The sequence below is a fragment of the Panthera leo genome, chromosome C2, assembly GCF_018350215.1.
Source record: "Panthera leo isolate Ple1 chromosome C2, P.leo_Ple1_pat1.1, whole genome shotgun sequence".
Lineage (NCBI taxonomy): Eukaryota > Metazoa > Chordata > Mammalia > Carnivora > Felidae > Panthera > Panthera leo.
The window spans coordinates 151,010,261-151,037,136 of record NC_056687.1 but is presented as its reverse complement, the minus strand read 5'-3'; the positions used below and the strand labels follow the sequence as shown (position 1 = coordinate 151,037,136).

The window sequence follows — 26,876 nt, the reverse complement described above, 5'->3', positions numbered from 1 at the left end:
CGCGGGGCTCGAACTCACCGACTGCGAGATCAGGACCTGAGCCGAAGTTGGACGCCCAACCGACCAAGCCACCCTGAAAAATTTTTTAATGTTTATTTATTTTGAGAGAGAGAGCGCGCGCACAAGCGTGGGAGGGGCAGAGGGAGAGAGAGAGAGAGAATCCAGGCAGGCTTCCCTGTAGAGGCGGCGTGGATCCCAGGACTCTGGGGATCAGGACCTAGACGAAATCGAGAGTCTGACGCTCAACCGACTGCGCTGCCAGATGCTCCTTTTCTGAAATGTGTTGCGAATTGTTTTGCGACTCAGAACGTGGTTTATTACGCAAATGTGCCACGTACACGTGAAAAGAATGGGTATATCGTGTGGTTGTTGCCTGGAGCTGGTTAACCAGACTGGTCAAGTCTCCATTCGGCTGAGTTTTTCTGTTTGCTTGTTCTACGAGTCACTGTGAAAGGTACACGAAAATCTCTAACTGTGATTGCCGGTTTATTTTTCATTTTAATCCTGTTTAGTATTGCTGCATATATCTTGAAGCTATGTTATTCGGTGCACACAAATAGAAGATCCGTATACCTTTCTTAAGTCCTTTTTTTTTTATTTTTTGTTTTTTATTTTAGAGAGAGCACGAGCACGGGAGAGGTGGAGGGGGGCAGAGGAAGCGAGAGCGAGAGCGAGCGAGAGAGAATCTTAAGCAGGGATTGATCCCTTGACCCTGGGATCATGATATGAGCTGAAATCAAGAGTCTGACGCTCAACAGACTTGAGTCACCCAAGTGCCCAGATTTATACATCTTTCTATTGAATTGACTTTTTTAACCTTTTTAAAAGAGTTTATTTGTTTGTTTGTTTATTTACTTATAATCTCTACACCCAAGGTGGGGCTCTAACTCACGACCCCCAAGATCAAGAATCATGTGCTCCTTCCTACGGAGCCAGCCAGGCGCCCTCTTTTGTCATCATTAAATGTGTCTTTTCCTCCAACAATACTCCTTGACTGAAAGTCTGCGATGCTCAGCATTAATACAGTCATAGCAGCTTTCTTTTAATTATCGTGTGTGTTCTCTTTTCCTTCAAACTATTTGCTTACACTTAGTTTCTCTCTTGTAAACAGAAATTATTTGGGGTTTTCTTTCTTTTCCTCTTTCTACAGACAGGGTTTTAGTACCATGAGGATGCCTAATATGTATAAAATCTAAAAATATCCTTCAGATAGAATATTCTGCAATACATATTAAAAGTATACCAAACGTTGATTTCCGATTTCAGAGCAATTTTTCTTTTCTTTTCTTTTCCAAGTTAACAACATAATTTCAATTACAGGTGGCTCATTCGGCAAAATTGACACCCATCATATTGACCATATTGCAAATATATGCCTGGAGGGCAGCCTACTCATTTTAGGAAAGCGTCCGGACAGCTTTATCTTGAAATGTTTAAATCTGTGCTGAGGATAGCCACACCGCTCCTCCAAAGCGTGTAACTTCTGAAAAACATGAGAAGTGTGTTTCCTTCTCCTGCTGTAGACGCAAATTTGCTTTACTTTGAACACCCCGTGAGTTCCGTTATTATATTAGGTCGCTAATAACAAAAGACTAGCTCCTCATTCTGAATGTCCAGACCCTGAAATTCCAGTTGAATTAGAACCGAGCAGCAATTTCCTGGTAGTCTGTGTCTTTGTAGAACTTTCATCATACTGTCATCCCAGTGCTTCGTAAGTCCTCTTTTCCTAGAGTGATTTCTTACATTGATGCCAGAAAGTGTGATTATATGTGTTTGATTGATAGTTGTTGAACGAGGGGTGCCAGGGTGGCTCATTCGGTTACGCGCCCGACTCTTGGTTTCGGCTCAGGTCACAATCTCGAGGCCTCGTGGGTGTGAGCCCTGAGTCAGGTTCTGTGCTGACAGTGTGGAGCCTGCTTGGGGTTCTCTCTCTCTCTCTCTCTCTCTCTCTCTCTGCCCCTGCCCTGTTTGTACTATCTCTCTCTCAAAATAAATGAACTCAAAATATATACATTTGTTCCATGAATAAAGGAGTGGGTTCCTGAAACAAGACAAGGTGAGGACCCCTGGTCCTCATACACAGATGCCCAAGTGTTTTACTCTCTTCCTGGTCACTGTTGATCATCACCCTGGTGACCCTGGCTGGCTGTGCCAGGGTGAAGGCACTGCCCCTTGCCACTTCCTCATTTGTGCTGCACCTGTCTCGTCTGCAGGATTCAGTGGGTGGGTATAAGGAGACTGCAGGAGTGACTGCACACGGGAAAGAGACAGCATGGAACCAGGAGGCAGGATTCCTGATTCTAGTGCAGGCTCTGCCCAAACCTCACTGTGTCTCCCCTCAAGGCCTCACTGTTCTCACCTGTAAAATGAGCAAGTTGAACTAGGTGGCCGCCAAGGTCCTTTCCTAGCCACGTGAGTCTAGGATCATCATGTTCAGACTGCCTTGTACCTGACTCTCAGGCTAATGCACGCCACACCAGAGAGGTGGGAGATTTTCTGGGGCACAGAGCACCTTGAGGAAAATGCCCACACATAAGCTAAGTTTTGCCAACAGTTCTGCATTATTAGAGCCCCCCTTCCAGCCCAGGGTAAGTGATCTTGATATAGGGGTTCAAACTTACTAGGGACAGTGTTAGCAGTCCTACCAAGGTCCGCCCTTTAAGAGACTGCACAAAGCACCAGGAACCCGATAGCCTTGTCCATGACCCATCCACTGTCTTCTCCATGAGTTCGTTATAAAGCTCCATCATGGTGGGGCTCCAGCCGGCATTGGGGAGGGAATAATCCTTACACTGGACTGCAAGTGGCTGGAAACCCGAAAAGTCCAAAAACAGGGGGCAGACTGCGCCTGATGCTACCCGGATCTGACTCGTTAATTCATGCATGTATTTAATACTTGCGCCTGCTTTCACCAGGCAGAGCAAGTACCAATGTCCAGAGATGAGAGAGACCGTGTCAGGTTCCCAGGACTGCAGAAGCAGAAATGTTTCGTGGTAGGGAAGGGCGGCAGGGGAGCCGATCAGAAAGCAAGCCCGGGGACTGAGCTGTCGTGTTAAAGAATTTGGGCTTTATCCAGAAGAGTCACGGGTAGGACAGGGCCATGGTCAGATTTGCATGTTGGAAGGATGCCTACTTGCACATGGGAACTTGCGGCCTGGTTAAACCTCGAGGCTCCTGGTGAGACGGCTGGTACACGATTCAAAGACACACACAGTCTTCTGCCTGCCTCTTCCCTGTCCTGCTCCCCCAGGCCCTCCAGGCTTCACTCTTGAGATGGCCCACCTTGGCCGGCCACCTGCTTTATTATGCCTCCTTCCTGCCACATTACAACCAGAGGCTCAACCAGAGAATCCCTTTTCTAGCAGACAGAGGAGAAAACCAGAGGCAAGTGCCCAGCCCTCCTGCCAGGAATTCTGGATAATTCATGATATGGCAACACCTTTTGGTATCTTCTACCTGGTTAGAGTTCCTATTCACTGGTGCCAGTCAGTCCTCCCTGTGCTTACACAGTTGCTATTTTTTTCCTGGCTGGGTTATTGACTCACAGTTACATGTATATGCCCTTTCTTACCTACACAGATGGCGAGAGAAGAACATAATTTTTTTAATATTTATTTATTTTTGAGAGAGAGAGAGGGAGACACAGAATCTGAAGCAGGCTCCAGGCTCCGAGCTGTCAGCACAGAGCCCGACACGGGGCTCGAACTCACAAACTGTGAGATCATGACCTGAGCTGAAGTCGGGTGCTCAACCGACTGAGCCACCCAGGCGCCCTGACAGGCAGCCTCTTAAGTCTGGGGAAAGGCCTGGTAATGATCTCCAATCCTCCCTGCCCTCCTGCGGGGTTAGGGGGGCGGGGGGGCTCTTTTGCCAGCAAGTAGATGGTTGTGCAGAATTTGAATTCATTGTCCACAACTCCTTCCCATTATTCCACTGCACTTCTGGCTGCTTGTCCCTTCACTGCTCTGACCATCAGTTTTCGAGTCTGTAAAACGAGAATAACACCACCAGCCACATATCCTACTGTCCCAGAGGCCGGGAGCCAGAACCTGCTGGGGACGGCACTCATGCTCCCCCCTAGCGGTCAGTTTGAGCTGAGGTTTCCCCAGCGGGTTGAAGGAGCACAAATGGAAAAGGGCAGAAGCTTAGAAGGGACGGAGGACATCACTGGAAGACATCTGGTTGTTGTTGTTCACGTTTATTCATTTTTGAGCTAGAGAGGGTGAGCAGGGGAGGGGCGAAGAGAGAGAGGGAGACAGAGGATCCTAAGCAGGCTCTGCACACGGACAGCAGCGAGCCTGATGCGGGGCTCCAACTCGGGAAACGCAAGATCACGACCTGAGCTGAAGTCAGACGCTCAACGGACTGAGCCACCCAGGTGGCCCTGGGAGACCTCAGATCGTATACATCTAACCTGTCGTGAGAAATCCTGCCCTGAGATTCGCAGCGCAACTGCAGGTGTTGGATGAGTGACTGGAGGCTTCACCCGATCTGATGAAGTCATCAGATGATGAAGTCATCAGAAGTCATGGCTCGGATGAAGTCTTCGAGACCCTCCCCATTTCCCTTGGAGATGACACTGTAGAGGAAAATCCCACCTAAATCTCAGACCTTGGCAGTCAGAGGAGGGGACGGGTTTGCTTATCTTACGGGAAGGATTTTCATCGGCTAATCCCCGGAGCGGCCCCAAATCAGTGCATTGCCGATTAGTGGGTGTTACTCGGTCGATAGAAAGCGTGGCATCCCGTGGTCCGCTCCTCACGCAGCTAACCTCTTCTCCTCCCTGGAAGCTGCTCCCCTCCCTCAGAGGTGTGTGGGGCCATTCCAAGAGGTGCAGGTGGGAAGCTAGGGCAGTGGGGTATCCTGAGGCCCCCCCTCTGGGTCAGGTGCCTTCTGCCCTGGAGACACGCACCACCCCGAGGGTCAGTCTCCGGCCTGAGGTCCCCTCCCCTGTCCCAGCTCTCCTCTCTCGTCCAAATGGTAGAAGACTCCCACCTCTTTCCCCGGGGTCACAGAGGGGGAGACCCCGGCTTTGAGGATGGCATCTTTCACGGTGACTCAGAGAAGTGCGTCTGCCTGTGAGAGCCTGGGATCCTCCTGGAGGGCCCATCTGGGTGAGGCCGGGGGACCCTCCCAGCCGGCAGCTCGAATGGGCTTTTTCTTGGCCGAAGAGGAGGGAGGGGGCCCGAGGCCAGCTGGTGAGTCCGTGGCTGCTCCCAGCAGGTCCTCGGTGACTGCTGCCCAGAGGAACATAAACGCCATTCTACGGACTCCCCGGAGAAGAGTGACTCCACCTGCCCCCTCAGCGACCCACCCTATTTAGGGACCTCATCTCTGATCCCCGAGCCTCCTAAAGAGCAGTGGAAACTGCAGCGGATTTTAAAAGTGATGAGGCCGAAAAGTCCGCACCTTCAGTCCTTGCGCGTGCCAGACCCGGCGCCGGGAGTTTGGTTGCATTAATTGCTCACGAAAACTCTTAGGAGGAGATACTACATTTTCCCCATCTTACTGGTGAAGCCGCAGACGCCCCAGGTGGTCACGTGCCTGAGGGCACGTGGCTACAAGTGCGGGATTGGGAGTCGGGGCTCTCACCCAGGAGGGAAAGCCGGATTCAGCAGACTTTGAGTTGAGGCTGGCGGTGGAGTGAAAGCCTTCTGCCACGTCCAACAGCTCATTCCCTCCTAAGCAGGTGCAACTCGCTTCAGACGTCGCTTGTCTCTCTCGCATGTGTGTTTCTGTCACTTCTCGGCTGCGCACGAGGGAGGCAAGAATCCGATCCCGGATGGCGGGGAACCTCCAGCATTTCGCCTCATCAGCACCTGGCTGTGCGAAGTGAAACCCCGGGTGACTATTTCTTTCCTTTTCTCCCTTCATCTGGCCCCGCAGGATATCCATAGTGGATTATCTGGGCACTTTGATAGATGCCACTGTTTTTTGTTTGTTTGAGAGAGAGAGAGAGAGAGAGAGAGAGAAGAGAGACAGAGAGCACAAGCAGGGAGGGGCAGAGAGAGAGAAAGGGAGAGAGAGAATCCCAAGCAGGCTTCGTACCATCAGCGAGGAGCCCGACGCAGGGCTCGAACTCATGAACTGTGAGATCATGACCTGACCCCAGCCAAGAGTCTGACACTTAACCCACCCTGGCACCACTGTTTTTCATGACGACACACGACAGTGTCGATGTGGTCTTTACAGGAACCATGAGCATCACCTTCAAGAGGTCTGTTTCCTTGCCTGGGTCCAAGTGAGGAGTGAGTGGGTGTGGAGTTATTCCATGGGTTATGATGGAAAATAAGGGCTCGTGTAGCAATCCCGATTGCAAAGAGGACCTTCTACTTTAAAAAAAAAAAAAATGTTTATTTATTTTTAAGAAAGGGAGAGACAGACAGAGTAAGAATGGGGAAGGAGCAGAGAGAGAGGGAGACACGGAATCCGAAGCAGTCTCTAGGCTCCGAGCTGTCAGCACAGAGCCCGACACGGGGCTCGAACCCATGGACCGTGAGATCATGACCCGAGCCAAAGTTAGGTGCTTGACTGACTGAGCCACCCAGGTGCCCCAGGACTTTCTACTTTTGCTCTTCTCATGGGCCAATCTCAGATGTTCCTTTTTCATCCAAGGACAAGGTGACAAGCTTGAAGATGGGTTATGGGTTCAAACATTAACAATCTACGCGGGATGCTGATGAGCTATGTTCGGCCACCCCTGACTTAGGGAACACCAGCCAACGTGCCTGTAACGACCTAAGCCTGCAAATAATTACTGGGCCCCCACTGAAATGATAATTCCCTACGTTTAATTAGCCTCTTACTTAACACTTACATACACGTGATTTCATTTGATCTTTACTGCAGTCCTGGGAGGTAGGTACTTCTATCTCCGATTTGAGAAACGGGGAAGCTGCGGTGAATACACAGCTAGCAGGTGACACAGCCAGGATCGGATGCCGGTGGCCTGGCCTGCTCCCAAAGGCCACTTTCTCTTCATACTAGCACTCTCCCTCCGTGGGGTCTCAAGGACACACGGGGAGGAGGAGGACACAGTCTCTGTCCTGCAAGGAGGGGAAGCCAGGTGTATTGGTCAGAGTTCTCCAGAGAAACATGTATTTACATATACATGTATACGTATAGTATAAAATATTATATTAATATATTAATCAACATAGCTATTATATATATAATATCAATGCATAGATAGATGGATAGAATAGATTTATTTCAAGGAATTGGCTTAAGCAATGGTGATGCTGGGAAGTCCCAAATCCACGGGGCAGACCATCAAGGCTGGGAACTTTGGGGAGGAACTAAAGCTATCGTCCTGGGGCAGGATTGCTTCGTCCTCAGGGCAGCCTTGGTTCTGTTCTCAAGGCTTCCAGCTGGTTACATCAGGCCCACTCGGATCATTGAAGATAACCTCCTTTGCTTACAGCGCACTGATCGTAGGTGTGATGAACATTTACCTGCCCAGAAACTCCTAGATTAGGGTGGACTGAATAACTGGGAATTATAACCCTAGTCAAGCTGACCTGTAAAACTCACCATCTCACAGGGAATACTTGTTTACTGACAGGGCCGTTCTGCCAAAGACGGAGATAACTCGCCACGCGTGGGTAGGGCCACTCGACAGTTCACAAAGTGTGGGTGGGTCCCACTCACCCCTGTGGGCAATTCAGGCTGGGCAGGGACCGGGAGAAAACAGGTGCTTGTGTTTGTGAACTTGTAGCCAAAATGTAGTTTCCGTTTCCTCCCTGGGAAGATGGCAGGAAAGCAAGAGGGGCTTGATGGGTGCAGAAGATGGGGAAACGGTTCGTGGCAATGTTGAGGGAGAGGTTTGTGGCTCCCACGGGATGGTTCAACACGGAATGCCACAGAGCCTGGGTTTGCTTTACAGCTTCTTTCTTCCGTTGCCCCTGATATCTCGGCCCTTGGAGTAGAATCCCAGGACTCCCACTCTGCAGGGGCACTCCATGCACACACACACACACACACACACACACACACACACACACAGCCTACTGTTTCACTGCTTTCTCGGAGACCAGCCCATGAATAGCTGTACCGCATTGCTCTGTCTCCTAGCCCGGTCATCCTCCACTCAGTGGTGAGGCTGCAGGTGATGAGGGAAACAAAGGCCCGAACACTGTAGCTTAAATTAAGTCCCTTTACAGCTTGCAGCCCACTGAAAGATGCCAGAGACTCCTCAAGAAGTGTATGGCTGCCTTGATGCCTTAATGTTGCCACGTCATTAAAAACTAAAGGCAACTCTATCTTAACAATGGCTATATCAGCATCCAGAAAGTCCTTGGAAACCAACTCTATCTCTGTCCCCCTGCCCTCCACAGACTTACAAGCATGTAATCAGTCACTCCTCACAACCCCAGCACCGCTCTTTCTGCCCACGGGTCCTGTCTCCGGGCCTAAATAAAATCACCTTTTTGCACCAAAGACGTCTCAAGAATTCTTTCTTGGGGCGCCTGGGTGGCTCAGTCGGTTGAGCTACCGACTTCTGCTCAGGTCATGATCTCACGGTTTGTGAGTTCGAGCCCCGCATCGGGCTCTGTGCTGACAGCTCGGAGCCTGGAGCCTGCTTCGGATTCTGTGTCCCCCTCTCTTTCCGCCCCTGCTCATGCTCTGTCTCTCTCTGTCTCCGAAATAAATAAACATTAAAAAAGTTCTTTTTAAGAATTCTTTCATAGCCATTTGCTCACAAACCCCAGTTCATGATTTTATCACTGGCACGGGAGGAAGAAAGGTATCTCTCTCTTGGCGAAGCCCGAAACAGCAACAGGACCATTCTCTTTGCCAGAGCTTCTGGGAAAGCCATTAGAATCTTTTTCTCCCCCTGCGGGTTTGTGCCCATCTTCAAGACCAGGCACAGAGGATGATTTCTGCCACTGCTGAGGGCAGCACCGGGCCCTTGGAGATTCTGAAGAATGTTCTTTCAGACCGTTTGGGATGGGAGGGGACGTTCAAATGGAGAGGAGCCTCCACGGGCTATGCCATGGAACCATCGTAACACCCATTCACCTCTCTGGGAGGCCACTGGCTGTAAAGAGGCTCAAGAAGATGGAAGGTGATGTGAAGAACAAAGGCAAAAGACACGGAGATGTCATTACATTTCCTTATAACCTGCGACCCACTGGCAAACAGCCGAGGCAGGCATGTCTCTCCAGGAACCCCTCACTCTTTGGTAATGCTTTGCGAGGGGGAAGAACAGCCTTGGCTCGAGGCTGACTGGGCCTCCAGGACCCCCTAGGTCTTCTGTAGCTTATGAAAAGCCTGTCTGGAAACTTCCCCTTGTCTGTGCCTCTCCCAACTCTCAAGTCTATAGTCAACTCTTCTTCGTGATCCCAGCGCCGCTCTTTATGCCCACCAGTCCTGTCCCCAGGCTTTAGTAAAACCATCTTTTCTCACCGAAGGCGTCCCAAGAAGTATGTGGAATTGAAGACACACAACATAGGGAAAGGGAAGGAAAGATACGATAAAAAACGGAGAGGGAGACAAACCCTAAGAGACTCTTAGATACAGAGAACAAACTGAGGGCTGCTGGAGGGGAGGAGGGTGGGGGGAGGGGCTGAATGGGGGATGGGCATGAAGGAGGGCACTTGTTGGGATGAGCGCTCAGTGTTGTGAGTCAGAGATGAATCACTAAATTCTACTCCTGAAACCAGTACCACACTGTATGTGAACTAACTTGAATTTAAAGAAATTTATTTAAAAAAAAAAAAAAAAAAGAATTCTTTCTTGACTGTGGGCTCCTAACCTCAATATTTTCCACATCAGAGGGGAGGGGACTGTGGCCTGCCACGTGCATCATGTCTCCCCTCTTGACCCCCTCCCGGCTTCCAAGGGCAAAAGGGGGCTCGTTGCCTTGACAACAGTAAAGGGAATCTAGACATTTCCAGAAACAGCTCTGGCTCCAGGCAGACAGAAAAAGTCTCCCTGAGCTGGTTTTCCCAGAAGCATGGGGGACAACTCACTATGGACTCTTCACCCTTCCAGCGACCTTGTCCCCAAGGAAGTGACACAGGTGCATGGCCCTGGAAGGCCCTGGAAGGCCCTGGAAGGCTCGTCTCCTCCAGGCCTGGAGGGCAGGGAACCAAAGCTGCCTTGGGAGCAGATTCTGTCTCTCCCATCCAGTTTCCCATGCTTATGCCAGCCTTTTCCTTCTTGGATGGTGGAAACTCCAGATGTCAATAAAACTTGTGAATAAAACTTTAAGAGGGTGTTATGTAACCTGGATAGAGAGTGACTACAGTCATCGGGATGGGAAAACATCATGAAATCTTTTTCTTTTTTTAAATTAAAAAAAAATGTTTTTATTTATTTTTGAGACAGAGAGACACAGAGCATGAGCAGGGGAGGGGCAGAGACAGAGGGAGACACAGAATCCGAAGCAGGCTCCAGGCTCCGAGCTATCAGCACAGAGCCCGACGCGGGGCTCAAACTCACGGAGTGTGAGATCATGACCCGAGCCGAAGTCGGCCGCTCAACCGACTGAGCCACCCAGGTGCCCCAAGCATCATGAAATCTTAACACCCAACTCAGCAAAAGGGGCCAGATGGGGTTTGGGAGACTTACTGTGTAACTGGGGGATATTAGGTCATAGAAGCAAAAATCACCTTCCGCCGACTGCAAACAAGTCAGGAAAGCTATGCCTGATGTTAATGGCCTCGTTTTTGGAATTTTTTTATTTTTTTTTTGTTTTTTGAGAGGGAGAGCACGAGCTGGGGAGAGGGGCCGAGGGAGAAAGAGAGAGAATCTTAAGCGGACTCCACACCTAGTGCACCTAGTGAAATACACGGGGCTTGATCTCAAGACCCTGGGATCATGACCTGAGCCGAAATCAAGAGTCGGACGCCCAAACACCTGAGCCACCCAGGCGCCCCAATGACCTTGTCTTGAACTCAGGTCACACACCATGTTTTCACCATATATTTTTCTTCTATTTTTTAACTCACTGCTCCAAGTTCTGCCATTAAGTATTGCTCCAAAACCCTCCTCATCTGCTAATGGGTAATGCTTCTTCCACATTATCTCATACATTTCCCAATCTCCAAGAACATGGGAGGGGGGTTGGAGGGGCTGGGGGGCGGGGCAGGACTCTGGGTTCCAGGGTTGGGAGTGTGGCAGGAACAGATACCGAGGAGGAAAAGCTGGCAGGCACGTACCACGCTTGAAAGCCAGCCCACTTCTTCTGAGCCCGGAACCAAGCCCACCTGCTGGTGGTAGGGCGGCCAGCGGGCAGGAGGCTTTCACTCTGGGCCCCCTTTCCCAGAGTGGCCAACAGCAGTCTCTGAAATACACCAATCCACTCTGTTTCTCAAAAGTAGAAACCCTTGCCCTCTGGGGGAAAATGTAGCTGTTCCTTTAAAAAGAAGTTTCAGGGGCACCTGGGTGACCCAGGTAGCTGAGCGTCTGACTTTTGATCTCAGCTCCAGTCTTGATCTCACGGTTCCGAGTTCAAGTCCCACGCTGGGCTCTGCACTGGGTGTGAGTTCTAGTGAAAAATAAGTTTCAGGGCGCCTGGGTGGCTCGGTCGGTGAGGAGTCTGACTTCATGATGATCTCACAGGTCATGATCTCAGGTCATGATCTCACAGTTCCTGGGTTCAAGCCCCGTGTTGGGCTCTGTGCTGACAGCTCAGAGCCTGGAACCTGCTTTAGATTCTGTGTCTCCTTCTCTCTGCCCCTCCCCTGCTCATGCTCTGGCTCTGTCTCTCTCTCAAAAATAAATAAACATTAAAAAAAATTTTTTTTTAAGTTTCTACTTAAAAATAAAAGTTTTAGCTTAGATATTGACACTGCACAAAGAAAATGAGCCTTGCCCTTAGAACGAGGGATAGGAAAGTTTTTAACAATCACCAGCCAGATTTGTATATGTATTTCTACGTTTTTTAAAACATTTATTCGTTTTTTGAGAGAGAGGGTATGAGTGGCAGAGGGGCAGAGAGAGAGGGAGACACAGAATTGGAAGCAGGCTCCAGGCTCTGAGCTGTCAGCACAGAGCAATGCGGCTCGAACTCATGAGCTGTGAGATCATGACCTGAGCCGAAGTCGGACTGAGCCAGCCAGGTGCCCCTGTATATGTAATTTTTTAATGTTTATGCTTTGCTTAATCCCTTCTGGAGATAAAGAACTACTTTCTTGCTGTTCCTTGTGCCTTAATAACACAGAAATGAAGCCTTAAAATAACAGCATCTTGCTCCCTGAATTATAAGTATCTTTCCTGACCTACATTTCCCCCCAGTGGAGAATGAATGCTAGAAAGTAGCAAAGACTGTCATGAAAAGTTATTCTGCAGGTAACCAGGTACATTGAAGTTGTGTGCCTGCTTTTTTCAACAGGAGTGTCAGGATCCCAGTAGCAATACTTTCCCATGTCTCTCCCAGACAAGGAATAATGGGAAGGTGGGAGACCATAAAGGTTATTCCCACAGTCCAGATGAGAGATAAACCATGATCTGAAACATCCAGACCAGTGTGGTCCAAAAGAAATGTAGTGTGAGCTACACGTGTAATTTTAAATTCTAGTAGGCATATTAAAAAACAGAAAAAGTTGGGCGCCTGCGCGGCTCAGTCGGTTGTGTGTCCGACCTCGGCTCAGGTCATGATCTCACAGTCGGTGAGTTCCAGCCCCGTGACGGGCTCTGTACTGACAGCTCAGAGCCTGGAACTTGCCTCGGATTCTGTGTCTCCCTCTCTCTCTGTCTCTCCCCTGCTCACACTCTGTCTCTATCAAAAAATGAATAAATGTTAAAAAAAAAAAAAAGTTGGAAGAAGCAGCATGCAAAATTAATTTTAATAATATGCCTAACCTGATATATCCAAAATATCAGGTTAATATAATAATAATATAATTATTATAACGTAATAATATAACGATTATTAATAAGTTATTTTACCATATTGCTGTAAGTCTTGAAATGTGGTGCTCGGATTACTTAACAACACTGGTCAATTCCTAGGCTACATTTCCAGCGTTCAAGAGGAAACGTGCGTCTGCCAAGACAATAAAGTGTTTAACGGAAAGTTATTCCACACTGCTTCCGTTTTTTAATACAAATTAACTAAAATTAAATACAGTGTAAAATTCTGGTCCACAAGCACACGAACCACACTTGAAGTTCAATAGGCACGGAAGGCTACAGGCTACCTTATGGGGCAGGGCAAGTCTCTACTGCAAACGAGCTCAGCTCAAATCTCGCATCAGACCTTACACTGGAGGGAGGCCTCCGCGCAGACGCGCCTTCAAGCTCAGGGCAACCGCGGGCCCTGCAGTTCTGGACGTCTCCGCTAGGTGGCACTAAGGCGAACCCGTTCACGCGCTCCAGACCGGCGGTGTCCAACCCCGGAAGCGAAATCCCACGGTTCCGTGCAGTTCCTCCGGCTTTCTCCACGCCCTCCCCGGTGCATCCTGCCTGTTCTGGGGTCCAGAAGCGTGTTACAGGGCGGGATGGGCGGGAGAGCAGAGCCACGGCCTCTGCGGAGCGAGTGAAGAGCGGCGAGAAGTTCCCGGTGCGGCGCGCCTAGCCACGCAGGGGCGGTGGGAGCGCGGGCCCGGCCCCCGACGGGCGCGGACGGCAGAGCCGCCGCCTGACTGCGTGGCGCCCCACCACTGCGGCCGCGTCACCCTCGCCCCCCGGGGTCGCCAGCGCTGGCCCGAGCTCCTACTGACGGCACACTGAGCCCGGCGCACTTGCCGGCCTCGTCTCCAATGATTCAGAAGTCACGCCCGGCGCTGCTGCAGCCTCAAGATGTCGGAGACAGGGTGGAGACGCTTATGGTAAACTGCGGGGAGTGGAGGCAGGGGTTGGCCGCTCCGGGACCGCTGGCTCGTGGCGGGGAGAGGGGGGGGATATTCTGTAGGTTGCCAAGGGTCAGCGGCCCTCTGGGAGCCTTTTCCGCCCTCCAGATGCGCGCAGAACAGGTTGGGGACGTGGCGCAGGAGGGATGGATTGACTAAGGGAATTGAAAAGGGTGGGGCGAGGGAGGAGAGCAGTTGCAGCCCTCCTTAGGACAGGCTGGCGAAGGTCTCGCTGATGTTTGATGTCTGGGTAGAGTGGGCAAGGAATTGCCGGGGTCTTGAGGGTGTCGGCGAGTGTGCCCGCGCGACACTGAACGACGTGAGAGCGCTACCGGACGTTGCTTTTGAGTTCGATTCCCAGAGTGACCGTGGTGGGGAGGGCGCTCGGCCAGGTATTTGGACCATCGCAAAGACCGCTGGTAGCAACAAGCCTGAGAAGAGGTGGATGCTGGAGCGACGTGGGTCCACTGCGCCCGCGGCTCGGGCGGGAGATCACGGTCTGGGGCTCCACTTCCCGGCCGGCGGGGAACTAGCGCGGCAGGCCTGGCGCGGAGCCACGCCCCCGCGTCTGGATTGGCTGCAGTGGTCGTGCCGCCGGGCCTCCATTGGTGGAGACGGAGGCGGGGCCGCCGGAGTTACCGCTCGCGGGGTGTGGAGGCGGGAAGCCGCGTGGTTTAGCGCTGGGAGGGGCGGGGGCGCTGTCCGCCCTCACCCTGAGGTTGCGGCTTCGTCTACCAGCTCTGGCGGGCGGGGTCAGAGGTGTTTTGTTTCGTTTCTTTTTTAATCCTTAAAAAAGGCCACCACTGGGGTTCTACATCTCCTTTCAGCTCTGACCTCGAGATCTGAATTGGATTTACGATTTAGTTTTTTAAAAGGGAGTAAATTGCTTGGGGAATCTATTTACTATCTGTTTAAGTACTTTTTTTTTTTTTTTTAACTTTTATTCATTTTTGAGAGACAGAGACAGAGTATGAGCGGGGAAGGGGCAGAAAGAGAGGGAGACACAGAATCCGAAGCAGGCTGCAGGCTCTGAGCTGTCGGCACAGAGCCCGACGCGGGGCTGGAACTCAAGAACTGCGAGATCATGACCTGAGCGAAGTTGGATGCTCAACCGACTGAGCCACCCAGGCGCTCCTATGCTTATGCTTTTGTGTACTGTGTATCATTTGGTTGTTTTTGCCCCTGTTCCTCAAAAAACCAAATTGTTACTCCTTGTTTTTAACTTGAATAACTTGAAAAGAAAATCAAACATGCCTTCAAAGGATGTGCCTGCCATAGGACAATATCTTAAGCCTATTCAAATGAAAAGTGTAAATTCTGGTTGTTTTTTTTTTTTTTTTTTTTTTTTTTTTTTTTTTTTTAACGTTTGTTTATTTTTGAGAGAGGGCGAGTGTGAGTGGGGTGGAGGGAGCAGAGAAGGGGACAGAGAATCTGAAGTGGGCTCTGGGCTAACGGCAGAGCCGGAGGCAGGGTTCGAACTCACGAACTGTGATATCATGACCTGAGCTGAAGTCAGATTCTCAAAGGACAGAGCCACCCAGGTGCCCCAATTCTGTTTTTTTGGTTTTTGTTTTTTAAATAATGCTGCTACCTGTGTGTGTGTGTGTGTGTGTGTGTGTGTGTGTGTGTGTTTTAACTATTAGAGGTTAGTTTATACCGCTGGTATATATTTAGCATCTGCTGTGTGCTAATGGACCTGGAAGTTTACAAAGTTAAAGAAGTTACGGACTCTATTCTTCATTCAAATATTTATTAAACCAATAACATCTCCAAGCTTTGTGCTGTGAAAATAAAGACATAAAATAGTTGCTACGGTGGGGGGAGGGGGTGTACATGGAGCAAGCCTGTGAAGGACAGCAGCCTGAAAACAAATTCCATACAAGACCTGTGAGAGCCTCGGGGAAGCCACACCGAGACCTTCTCAGAAGCTGTAAGCGCCTTGTCATTCCTACAGCCTTACTGGAGCAGAGGGCTGAAGGGAGCCTGTCCTGGGAAGGGGCGGGCAGAACCCACTAAGCCTCATCCTATGGAACTGTGCTCAAGGGAGAGCCATATGCAGATTTCCTGCAGAGGACAGGACTCATTCATTTTTGGCTGTGGGGCCCCATTTTGACTGTGCACCAGGCTGGGTGGTCAGTGCTGGAGGTACCATCGTGAACAGGACAGCTAGTGGCCTCTTCTGTCCTCGACCCAAGGGAGGTGGGCTCAGGTGCAGTGGAAGTATTGGAGGAGAAGCCTGAATGCCAGTGGGGGGCGGGGATTCGGGGCTTTCCCACAGCAGGGGAGATCTGGGCAGAGGCCCCCCTCCCCGGATGAATCAGAGGCCAGAGGAGCTAGGATGGGGTTTTCCGAGGCTAGAGGAAGGCAGAGGATCCCTTCCGGCTGCGCCCTATGCAAGAGGGAGGAGGAGGCTGAGAACACAGGCCAAAAAGGAAAGCAGGGGCCCCTCGATTCACGGAAGGCCTTGTAAGCCTAGCCAGTGGCTTCAAACCCTGTGACTTAGGACACATTCATAACCGCTGTGAGCTCCAGTTCCGTCTGTAAAATGGGTTTAAAGATTTAGCTTTTCAAAGGGCTGTGAGATCTTGAGGTGGTATGCACAGATGCCTCATCCAGTGCTTCTCCAGTTCAGGGGAGGGTGGCTTCGTAGGGTTGAGGCTGGAGGTTGCCGAGGAGGCCACTGAGATCCACAGGGGCAGGCTCTGGGGACACTGAGGGTCATCAGCCGGACTCAGTCCGGAAGCAGTCGGTACAGCTGATGGGATTTTGGAGCGGTGGTGGGGTCCGGACCTGACGGCCAAGAAAGATTTCCTGAGACATCTTCAGGGCAAAAAGGCGCACCGGAGCCTGGAGGCCTAGCTGTGGTCAAGCCAGGGTTGTTTTTCCCTCCAGCAAAGTGTTAACATCTTTAAGACCGCAGGGAGTTCCTGGAGAACTCTGCCGGCCTCAACTGTCAATGGGCTGCAGGTTATAAGGAAATTTAATTTTATCTGCCATTTCCTTCTGCATTTGCTGAGGAGTCTTACGCGACTCCCAAATGTGCTGCTGGGATATCTTGTGGGGTGGAGTAGGGACAAGAGTGTGGGCAACGGTTGGCTGGGTTTCCATTTTGGAGTGTGAGCTGTAGATGCCTGGGGGCGTTTGGGGGGAGTGCTGGGCAGGGCCGTGGGCGTTGGTGTGTGGGTGTGGGTGAGGTGGCCCCCTAGGGGCTGTGGCTGGAGGAGATAAGAGGAACCACCACCACCCTGGCTGAGGGAAAAGGCGAGGGGAGCCAAAAACCAAGAGGCAGCCAGCTGTTTGAAATGCATCCCCAAGGAGGAGGAGGCCGAGTAAGAGAAGGCCCAGGGTGGGAAAGGGATCCTTGGTGAGCGTGAGAGGGGCACCTTTAGCTGGATGGCAAGTCGTGGGGGCTGAGGGGTGACCAGCCAAGAGGGAGGGGAGGTGATGTGGCATCAGGCTGGAAAGACGGGGGTTCGAAGCTCACTGCCAGGCAAAGTAGAGGATGCCAGTAGCTTGTGCCCTTTACACATGGCTTCCAAGTTATCGGAAGGAGCAGGACACCCCTTCTTGCGGGACAGGGAATGGTGTGCCGGCAGACTGGTGAGGTATACATTTTGCTTGGTCGTACGTGTTGTCTTACTAATTGTCACCCCTTCGATATTTTGCAAGCCGTTTGAACAGAGTTATAACCTCCAGTATTTATCATCTGAACTACTTTCGTCTCTTAAGTGGGTTCAGTTATCATGGGAGACCTGCTCGTCTGCTAGAAACGTGGAGTGATCTCTGTCCCCTGGGGGACAAATAACCACAGGTTCCAAACATTTTCGTTCTGGGTTGGTGGCTATGTGTGTATAACCGGTGACCTCATCTTAATAGTGTCTTAGGGCCACAGCGTACCATTTATTGAAAAATAATAGCGCAAATGCCATTTAATGAGGAGAGAGAAGGAAGGTCTTTTAGGATGGAGTTTGCCCAGTGTCTCCTTCGGAAAAGAGGCCTTTTCTTCCGTGGTTGGGTTTTTTAAGGTCCTTTCTCACACATTTGTGATCGAGTGGATTCTGAGGCAAGCTTTGCGACCTCTAGTGTGTCGGGCTCAGAGGAAGTACATCTAGCCCTTGCCCCTTCTGGTGGTGCCTCTAGATTAGCCAGCGTGTGCGACTGTCCTGGTTTAAAGGAGAGCCACCAAACCCGGGGGTGGCTGCTGGTCTACTGCACTGTCTGTGATCTGCTTAGGTGGCAGGGAGATGCCTGGATAGGAGAGAGAAAGGGAAAACTCCAAGTTAAGAAAGTTCGTAGGTTTTTCAGGAAGTAGCCCATGTCTTACATTGAAACTGAACTTGTGGTTTCATTTCTCTGTCTTGCTCCTATAAATATCTACAGGTTTGATAACCAAGAGACCCCGGTGACCTTGGTTCAGACACTCCCCTTCAGTTGATTTTGCTCTGTGAAGATAAGGAGATGGCCAATAACTTGTCTCTAGCTAGACCGAGGGAGGTGTGGTTGGGGGCCCGATTCACAGATGAACGTGGATAGACCTTGCTCCGCAGGATGTTCCTGGCTCCTTCTCAGCACTAGGGCTGGAGAGATCCCAACAGCAGGATATTATGGTCTGCACAACATTCCAGCGCTGTTCATTCCTGGGAACACTTTTCCCTTCTCTGAAGTGGGAAGGTAATACAGAGCACCACCGGACGGTTTTCTAAGCCACCCCTAGAGAGCAGTTGACTGGTCTCGGGTGGAGAAGGCTGAGGCCCATGGCGACAAAGTTGCTGACCCAGCGTTCTCTTGCCCTGCAGCTGCATCCGGTGATCAAAGCTTTCCTGTGTGGCTCCATCAGTGGGACCTGCTCCACCCTCCTTTTCCAGCCCCTGGACCTCCTCAAAACTCGCCTGCAGACTCTCCAGCCCCCAGCCCATGGGTAAGGCCTGCCGCCCCCCGTTTCTTCGAGGAACTGGTTTCAACAACTTCTCTCAGACACCGGTGCCTCTCAGCGATGTTAAGTCAACGCCCATCCTGCTGGATGCTTCGAGAGAAACACAGGCCAGGCCCAACTTTTCGCCCCACCTTTTCTTCGACATTTCCTGTTAATTGAATGGGGGGGACATTCGCATTTTCTCGAGCTAGCCTGTAATGTTTTAACTGTGCTCTCTGGTACTAGAAGTGTGGGTGGTTTTCTGGAAATAATACAAACGTTAAGTGTCTCTTTTATGCCCCTATTGGGCCTGGCACTGTGGGAAGTATACGACACGCATGCAAAATGGGAGGTCATCCTTCCAGTGTGAATGGACAGAGATCGACATGTACGCGCCAAACCACGAACGTAGCCGAACTCGGAGTTACCCCGAGAGGTGTTGCCGAGACTCCCGAGCGTTCTTAGGAAAGACGTCCTGCAAAGCAGTCTTTGGGTGGGGAGCTCTTTTACGAGGATGGGGGTCTAAGTCATTTTTTTTTCTTCTGTGTCTCCGTTCTGTCTGCTTTCAGATCCGGGCGTGTTGGGATGCTGGCTCTTCTCTTGAAGGTGGTTCGCACGGAGAGCATTCTGGGCCTTTGGAAAGGGATGTCTCCCGTAAGCTGCGTTTTGGGTCTTCTCTTGCGCCCTTTGCTGTAATAGCCAGCCATTTCTCATGCACCTCACGTATCCTCTCGTTAGGATAGGTGAGCGTCCTACGTGGTCCTCGGTTGGTCTCCGGCTGCTAGCTCTGAGGGCTCAGGGAAGGAAATGGGACGTCTGTACGCCCTTGGGGCAAGCGGCAGAGCAGATGCAGCTGGTGCCCTCAGCTGCCAGCATGTCCTTGTCCTTGCCCTTCAGAGCACGCTGGCCACACCTCATTTCTTTACCTGCCGGCCTTCCTGGCCTTAGGAAGTCACTTTGCCGGAAGTGAGGAAGTCACTTTGCCGGAAATGAGGAAGTCACTTTGCCGGAAGTGCCAGAGAGTTAATGCTCACCCAGGCCCGCAGCAGCCCTTTAGTCGACGGAAGATGGCAGTGGATACTTAAAACTCTCACTCACCCTCCTCAGATGGCGGGGTAACAGGCAGGCGCCCTACACCAAGATTCCCAGAGTTCCCCAAAGGGATTGAGTTGCCCGGGGCAGTAGTGGCTTAGGGAACACGCCCTTTGTCGGCCGCCTTCCCCCCTGCCTCTCACTTCCCCTTTCTCTTCTTGGTGTCCCTCCGCACCTTCAGTCGACTACTGGCACGCAAACCTTGGCCTTGTTTTGGGAAAAGCCGGCTAAGACGGTGTCTTACCGTGTCAGCCTTTGACTTCTTTCCCCCCTCTGACGTTTTCTGCAGTCCATTGTGAGGTGTGTCCCCGGCATTGGTATCTACTTCGGCACCCTCTACTCCTTGAAGCAGTACTTTCTGCGAGGCCATCCACCAACCGCCCTGGAGTCGGTCATCCTGGGAGTGGGCTCTCGCTCAGTTGCAGGCGTCTGCATGTCACCCATCACTGTGATCAAGACCCGTTACGAGGTGAGTCTGACTGCTCTAGGCCTCAAGGCTGGGTAACCAGAGGCACTGGGCCGCCTTCCGATGTCCACCCCCGATTTAGAATCGAAAATAGAGGCTGCTGTGGTCAGAGAACCCAAGCCACGTGGGAACCAGAGCCCCCGGTGCCCCGGTAATGCCACATACCCCGGAGTCGCATTGGTTCGTTGCTCCAGCCCGGGACCGCCCCGCCAGCCACTGGTCCTGTGCTTCCCTTGCAGAGCGGGAGGTATGGCTATGAGAGCATCTACGCAGCCCTGAAGAGCATCTATCGCAGTGAGGGGCACCGGGGACTCTTCAGTGGCCTGACAGCAACACTTCTGCGTGACGCACCCTTTTCTGGAATCTACCTGATGTTTTACAACCAGACCAAAAACATCATGACCCACGGTACGGACGGTCGAAGGTGTGGTGGGGAAGAGAGAGCTCCGAGACCGCAGATCCTCCCTGCTTCCTCTGCTGTGTGACACTGTTTAACGTTCTTAGCGACTCCAGATTCTTGGCAGAGTTTTAGGAACTGAGCCATGTCAGGTGCTAGGATGCAGTGGTGGTCATGATGGACTTGGTCCCTGCCCTCTCCAGTTTATAGTCTCTTACGGCAGAGTACTGGTAGTACTAAAATTCTTGAGTGGGGTAGGCGGTGAAGTAAAGCGTGTTTCGCAGAAGTCCTGCCATAATACTTTGCAGAGTTACCCCATCTTTAGATTGCTGGGTCCTGCCCAGGGCCTCCTGCATCAGAAGCTTTGGAACAAGACCTGGGAGTCTATTCCTCAAGAAGCAGTTGGTGGGATTCTCATCAGACAAGTCTGGGAAACGCCAGTAGGGTAGGAGCTGGAAGGAAAGTACCATTTCATGCTGTGTTCCCAGTTAAGAGTGGTTTTGAGCCTCTGTTGGGGTGGAGAGAAAGGTGCCAAACCTCAGGCGTTCTGGCAGACCCACCCCACCAGCATGCTCATTTGGATACGACAAGGACACAATCAGTGGGCAGCAAACGTTCCCCCAAGCGGAGCCAGGTGCTAATGGAAACACGTTCTGTGGCATGAACCTGTGTTCAATAAGGGGTCTCTGGATAATTCGAGAAAGGATATGCAACCAAGGTCACGTAAGTGGGAAAGCTGGCATGCCATCATGACGGTGGTGATCAAGTACAGTTGGGGTGCTTTTTGGGAGGCTTCCTGCTCCGCCCAAGGCACCGGGGGCCGTGACACTGTCGGTCACAGCCTTCATTTTGCCATGGAAAGTTAGGGCAGTAAGGGAGCTTGGATGTACGCTTTTGATTTCTCTATATGTATAATTGTTTATTCCCACCTGTTTAAGAGCAAGTCGCAGGAGTGATGCCCCTTTACCCTTAAATATCTCCATGTCAGGAAGCTCATGACATTGGTTTGACCCACTGTGGGCGATACTAACTTTTTATCACTTGGACAAGATAGTGTCTCCACTGAAAACTCACTTTTTCTTTTGTCATTTGTAAGCGTCTCAGTGGGGAGATACTTGGAGTCTGTATACATCTATATAAAACATCCTGTTCCTTTCATTCATATGTTTTAGTCCGTGATTGTTGCCCGAATGAATTATGATGGCGATAGTTGTAAAAAAAAAAAAAAAAAAAAAAAAAAGGCGAATTTTAACTCCCACTACTCCATCTACACATAGTGTACCTTTAAATGTCTATTTCTTAACCTTGTCTGAATCTACATCCTTCTAACTTTGGGGAAGGATTAGTGGTCAACTTAGTAGGGATACTTCTGAGTTGAGTGTGGGATTTATTTGTAACCGAATGTTGCCTTTGTCCTATTTCAGACCAGTTGGATGCAGTCCTTATTCCTGTTGTAAATTTCAGCTGTGGGATCTTTGCTGGTATTCTGGCCTCCCTGGTAACTCAACCTGCGGATGTCATCAAAACTCATATGCAGCTCACCCCAATGAAATTTCGGTGGATTGGCCAGGCGGTGACCCTCATTTTCAAAGTAAGGCTATGGAGTAAATATTGGTTCTTATTGGGGTTACGGCTCTCTCTAGAGCAGTATCTTGTGCCCTTTACACATTAGAATCACTTGGGGAGCTTTAAAAACGTTCCCACTCCCTGGGGGGCCTGGGTGGTTCAGCCGGTTAAGTGTCCAACTCTTGATTTTGGCTCAGGTCATGATCTCACGGTTCATGAGTTTGGGTTCCACACTGGTGGTGTGGAGCCTGCTTGGAATTCTCGCTCTCCATGACCCTCCCTGGTTTGCATTCTCTCTCTCTCTCTCTCTCTCTCTCTCTCTCTCAAAATAAATAAATAAACTAAAAAAGAAAAGTCCTCACTTCCAGATCATAATCTGGGCTGGTGATATCTGAATGCCTGGAAGCAGGTGAAGCCCGGATCAGTAGTTAAGTTCCCTAGTGATTCCAAGGTGTTGCCAAGATTGAAATCACTGCTAAAAACCTATGGTTGGTTGCCGGGATTTTTTGGTGGTGGGTGGGGGAAACTGACTACATTAGGACAACCAGTTATATTCGTTAAACTTGGAATTGCTGGGCTCCACCCCTTACCTATTGAATCAGGTGAGCAGGGAGGGTCTAGTCATCCGATCAAGGACCTAGGAGGAACCAGAGTCCCCAAAAAACCCCACAGACACATTATTTTGTTTCTAGAAATTTGCTCTAGAGGAGTAACAGGCGTTTTGTCTCTAATTCTTATATTACGAAACTATGGAAAGAAGCTCCCTCCAGGCAGACAAATCATCATAAAGGCACCTTTTCCTCTAGCCTGGAGCCAGGGCCCAGGGCTTGGCATGCAGACCGAGGTCTGGGACTCAGCCGCCAGCTGGCGCTTGGTGCCTCTGTGAGCTGTGTAAGCTGCACAGCGGTATACGGCAACCCTTGATGAAGATTTTCAGCCGAGAAACGCATTCCCCTGGATAAAGCAAGAAAGCTTCGCAACTGTGCCAAAAAAAAACCTTTTCAAGTTCATTGCCTTCTTGGGTCCATTATTCATACTCTTGGCATTATCTATAAAAGTCTGAAAGTGAAGACTCAACAATGGGGTAACGGAGACCCTCGCTCTTGTGTGCTAGGGGTGTTTCATTGTATTGCCGCTTTGCTTCCAGAGTGTTGACGTTCATTTTCCTTGTAGGATTATGGGCTGCGTGGCTTCTTCCAAGGTGGCGTTCCCCGGGCCCTCCGCAGAACTCTGATGGCAGCAATGGCATGGACGGTCTACGAGGAGATGATGGCCAAGATGGGCCTGAAGTCCTGACCGAGAGGGGCCTGGGGACAGATGGGCTCTGTTGCCTTGCCTGGCTCTTGCCAAGGGCTGCTCCGTCTTACTGTCCCGGAGTTAGAGGATGTCCTGTCTGGAAAGCCAGGCAGCTACGTCACCTTCAGTTACCCAGTTTGAGTAGAGAATAGATGGGCCCGACTCAAGCCTTCAGGATCTCCCGAAAGAGGTGTTACTGATGCATACCGCGCGCTAGGGAGTTAGGAGAGGGTTTGCCCATCCTGCAGGACTTCTTAAAAAGGGGTTTCTGGAGACAGCTCTGTCAGGTGGCTCCGCTTCACCTACACCCACCTACACCAGGCTGCCGTTTGGATCTGTCCTTGGGCAAGGAATCGCACCGCCAGAGAATCCGCGGACTGGCGCTACGGCCGAGGCGCTCCAGTGGGGGAAGCCCATCTGCCGGGAGAGGGGTCCTTGTCACGAGGCTGAAGGCTGTGTCCGGGGTGCTGTTAGGACGAGGGGAAAAAAGATGTTACTTAACTGGTGGTTACTTAATCACCTGGAGAGCCTCTAAAGAAGTGGAGACAGTGGCTTCTTAGCCTCTAAGTGTCCAAATAACGTTTTTTTGTTCTTGGCCTCCGCCCTGTTTTAATTCTGAATTGTTCTGGCATTTTTTTTTTTTTTTTTTTTTTTTTTTTTTTTTTTTGCTGCTGCTAAAATTCACGTAAATAAAGTGAAGCACTTTATCACTGACAACTGTTTGGAAAACCTCAATAGTGTCCCCTCTGTGTTCTAAAATAACCAAATTAATCCAAGGCGGCTGGCTCTTGACCCATATACGTCCTTCGACCTAAACATCTTTTAAAAAGCTTTATTTCACACATAGTGCCATCCCCTCATTTCAAATAAACCAATCCGTGATTTTTGGTAACTTCACTGAGGGGCTCAACCATCACTACGGATCCGTTTTAGAACACGTTCAGCCCCCAAGATCTCAGATTTAAAGATCTCATTCTGAGCCCCAGCCGCTGGGAGCTATTGATCCGCTTTCCGTCCATCACTTGCCTTTACTGTGTGCTTCCTATGAATGCAGTCGTACAATTTGTAGTTTCGCATCTGGTTTCTTTCGCTTAGCGTAACGCTTTTGAGGTTCATCCATGTGGCACGTTCAGCACTGTCCTTTGTTGTGTGCGTGGCCACATAACATCGTACTATCCATTCCTCAGTTGAGGACTACTTGCTTTGTTTCCACTTTGGGGCTCTTAGGAATAATGCCACTGTGAACGTTCACATACAAGTGTTTGTGTGGACCTAGCTTTTCATTGCTCTTCTGGAAGTATGTGCCTAGGAGGAGAACTGCGCGATCAAGTGGTGGCGGTGTTTAACCGTCTGAGAAACTCCCAGACTCCAGACCATCCTCCGTTCCCACCAGCAGCGCAGAAGCGTTCTGATTCCCCACATCCTCCTCCACACATGTTATTGTTTGTTTTATTTACTGTAGCCACCCGAGTTGGGTACCCAGGCTTTTCTATCAACTTTTCAACTTCGGAAGGAGCCATACATTTATCCAGACAGCAGGAAGAAGATTGGTCTCCTGGTTAAGGATACGGGCTGTGATCTACGTGGCCCAGATAGAAAACCTGGTCCTCTACTTATTTAGACACACTTTGCAACTGTTCCTGTCAAGCGGGGATTGGGATATTCCCCACCTCCTAGGGCGATGGTGAGGGTTAAAAGAGCAGATGTTTCTGGTGCACTGTGGTAGGTTCCTGGGGCTGCACAACCAGTGACCAGAAATTGGGTAGCCTCTGGCAGAAATTTGTTCTGGAGCCTAAGAGTCTTCAAATCAAAGTGTCAGCAGGGACATAATTTTCTCTGAAGGCTCTGGGGGAGGACAGTTGTGGCTTCTGGTGGTTGCTGGCAATTCTTGACACTCGTCACTCCAGTCTGCCTCCGTCTCCACAAAGCCTCCCATCTGTCCATCTGTCTCTGTGTCCAAATTTCTTTGAAGGACACGAGTAATTGGATTCGGGCACACCCTACTCTAGAAGGACCTCCACTTGATTATATCTGCAAAGACCCATCATCAAATAAGATCGCATTCATAGGAACACAATTCAACCTGTGATGCATATAAATCTAATGATGTTTATACTTTAGGTTTTAGGTTGAAGTGTCCCATTCAAGGGGCACCTGGGTGGCTCAGTTGGTTAAGCTTCTGACATCAGCTCAGGTCATGATCTTGCAGTTCGTGGGATCGAACCCTGTGTCAGCTCTGTGCTGACAGCTCAGAGCCTGGAGCCTGCTTTGGATTCGGTGTCTTCCTCTCTGCCCTTCTGCTTGTGCTGTGTCTTTCTCGCTCTCAAAAATAAATGTTAAATAAATAAATAAATAAATACCCTATTCAAAATAATGGGAGGAGTATGGGAGAGGGCAGAGGAGGATCCTAATCTCAGTGACCCTGAAGCCACCAGGGCTTGGTGACCTAGGTGCGGGAGGCCCTGTGCTGGGGAAAGTAGGAGGTCACGTAGGACAGATGTGTGCTGGGACAGGAATGGAACGCAGGCCAGTCACTACAGGCCTAGGTATAGTGTCTGCCTCCTAAGAACTTGGGTCCTGAGTTAGGGTGTTTGGGTCATCTTTGACCCTCATCTTAGGCCAGGGGAGCCTAACTTGTCAGTGGGGGACCTGCCAAGAGCCCCTGGGAGGGGAGGGGCAGAGGTGAGGCCCAGAGGTACAGGCTTCCCCCCAGTTTGCTCACCTTCTACTTGGTTGGTGAGTTTTGGCCACCAGAGTCCCCTTCCATGCTCATTTGTTCTTTGGGGGCAAATGAGGTTTGGAGGAACAGTCTAATTTTCTCTAAACATGGGGGAAAACTGGAATTTGCCCTTAACCCTGATTCCAGAGGGATGTGGTCCTGGATATCTGCATATTCCAGGCCCCAAGAATTTATCTTTCCTGCAGTCTGTCACAGCTATTAAAGTTTGTGAGTCTCAGCTGGCTTTGGAAACTCTGCCCAGTGCCTTTTTAACAAGTTGACTTGTTCTTGGCTGCCTCAGACTTCAAATTATTTAGAGGCAGAGCTTTGTGGAAGTAAACACTCGTCTGGCCACTACAGATAAGGCCTAGTAAGGCATATGGGCCAAAAGAGGACAGAAGCAAAGCTTTCAAGCTGCTGTTACATTCAGTTTCTATAAATATATAAAAAAAATATTTCAAACACAGAGTAGGGCAAATGGTACATTAGCCCTTCATTCGCATCACTGAGATGAAAACTGACGATCAGGATTTTGCCACTCTTGTCTTTCCACTTTCTCCTTTATGAAAGCAGATTTCAGACATCACACTATTTCACCCTTCCCATAGTTCATCTCGAAAAATCTGCAG

At 50.4% G+C, this 26,876-nt stretch overlaps 1 protein-coding gene and 1 long non-coding RNA gene across 6 annotated transcripts; one reads left to right on the top strand and one right to left on the bottom strand.

Annotated features, from left to right (window-relative positions):
- Window positions 1–13,617: 13,617 nt before the first annotated feature.
- SLC25A38 (solute carrier family 25 member 38) lies at window positions 13,618–24,180 on the top strand. Of its 5 annotated transcripts, XM_042955661.1 has the most exons (7): window positions 13,618–13,778; window positions 18,596–18,717; window positions 19,281–19,365; window positions 20,093–20,272; window positions 20,509–20,677; window positions 22,091–22,257; window positions 23,406–23,617. In XM_042955661.1, the coding sequence occupies exons 1-7, from the start codon at window positions 13,710–13,712 to the stop codon at window positions 23,526–23,528; spliced, it is 915 nt and encodes a 304-aa protein (XP_042811595.1). In that variant the 5' UTR covers window positions 13,618–13,709; the 3' UTR covers window positions 23,529–23,617. The 5 variants fall into 5 exon arrangements, with proteins under 5 accessions (XP_042811595.1, XP_042811600.1, XP_042811597.1 ...); XM_042955666.1 differs by lacking the exon at window positions 22,091–22,257 and having other exon boundaries at window positions 23,406–24,180; XM_042955663.1 differs by lacking the exons at window positions 13,618–13,778; window positions 19,281–19,365 and adding an exon at window positions 18,385–18,470.
- Window positions 17,713–20,086, bottom strand: LOC122230026. Its single transcript, XR_006207252.1, has 2 exons — window positions 19,810–20,086; window positions 17,713–18,047 (listed from the first exon to the last, which is right to left on the bottom strand). It is a non-coding gene; the product is annotated as an uncharacterized LOC122230026 (long non-coding RNA).
- Window positions 24,181–26,876: the final 2,696 nt, after the last annotated feature.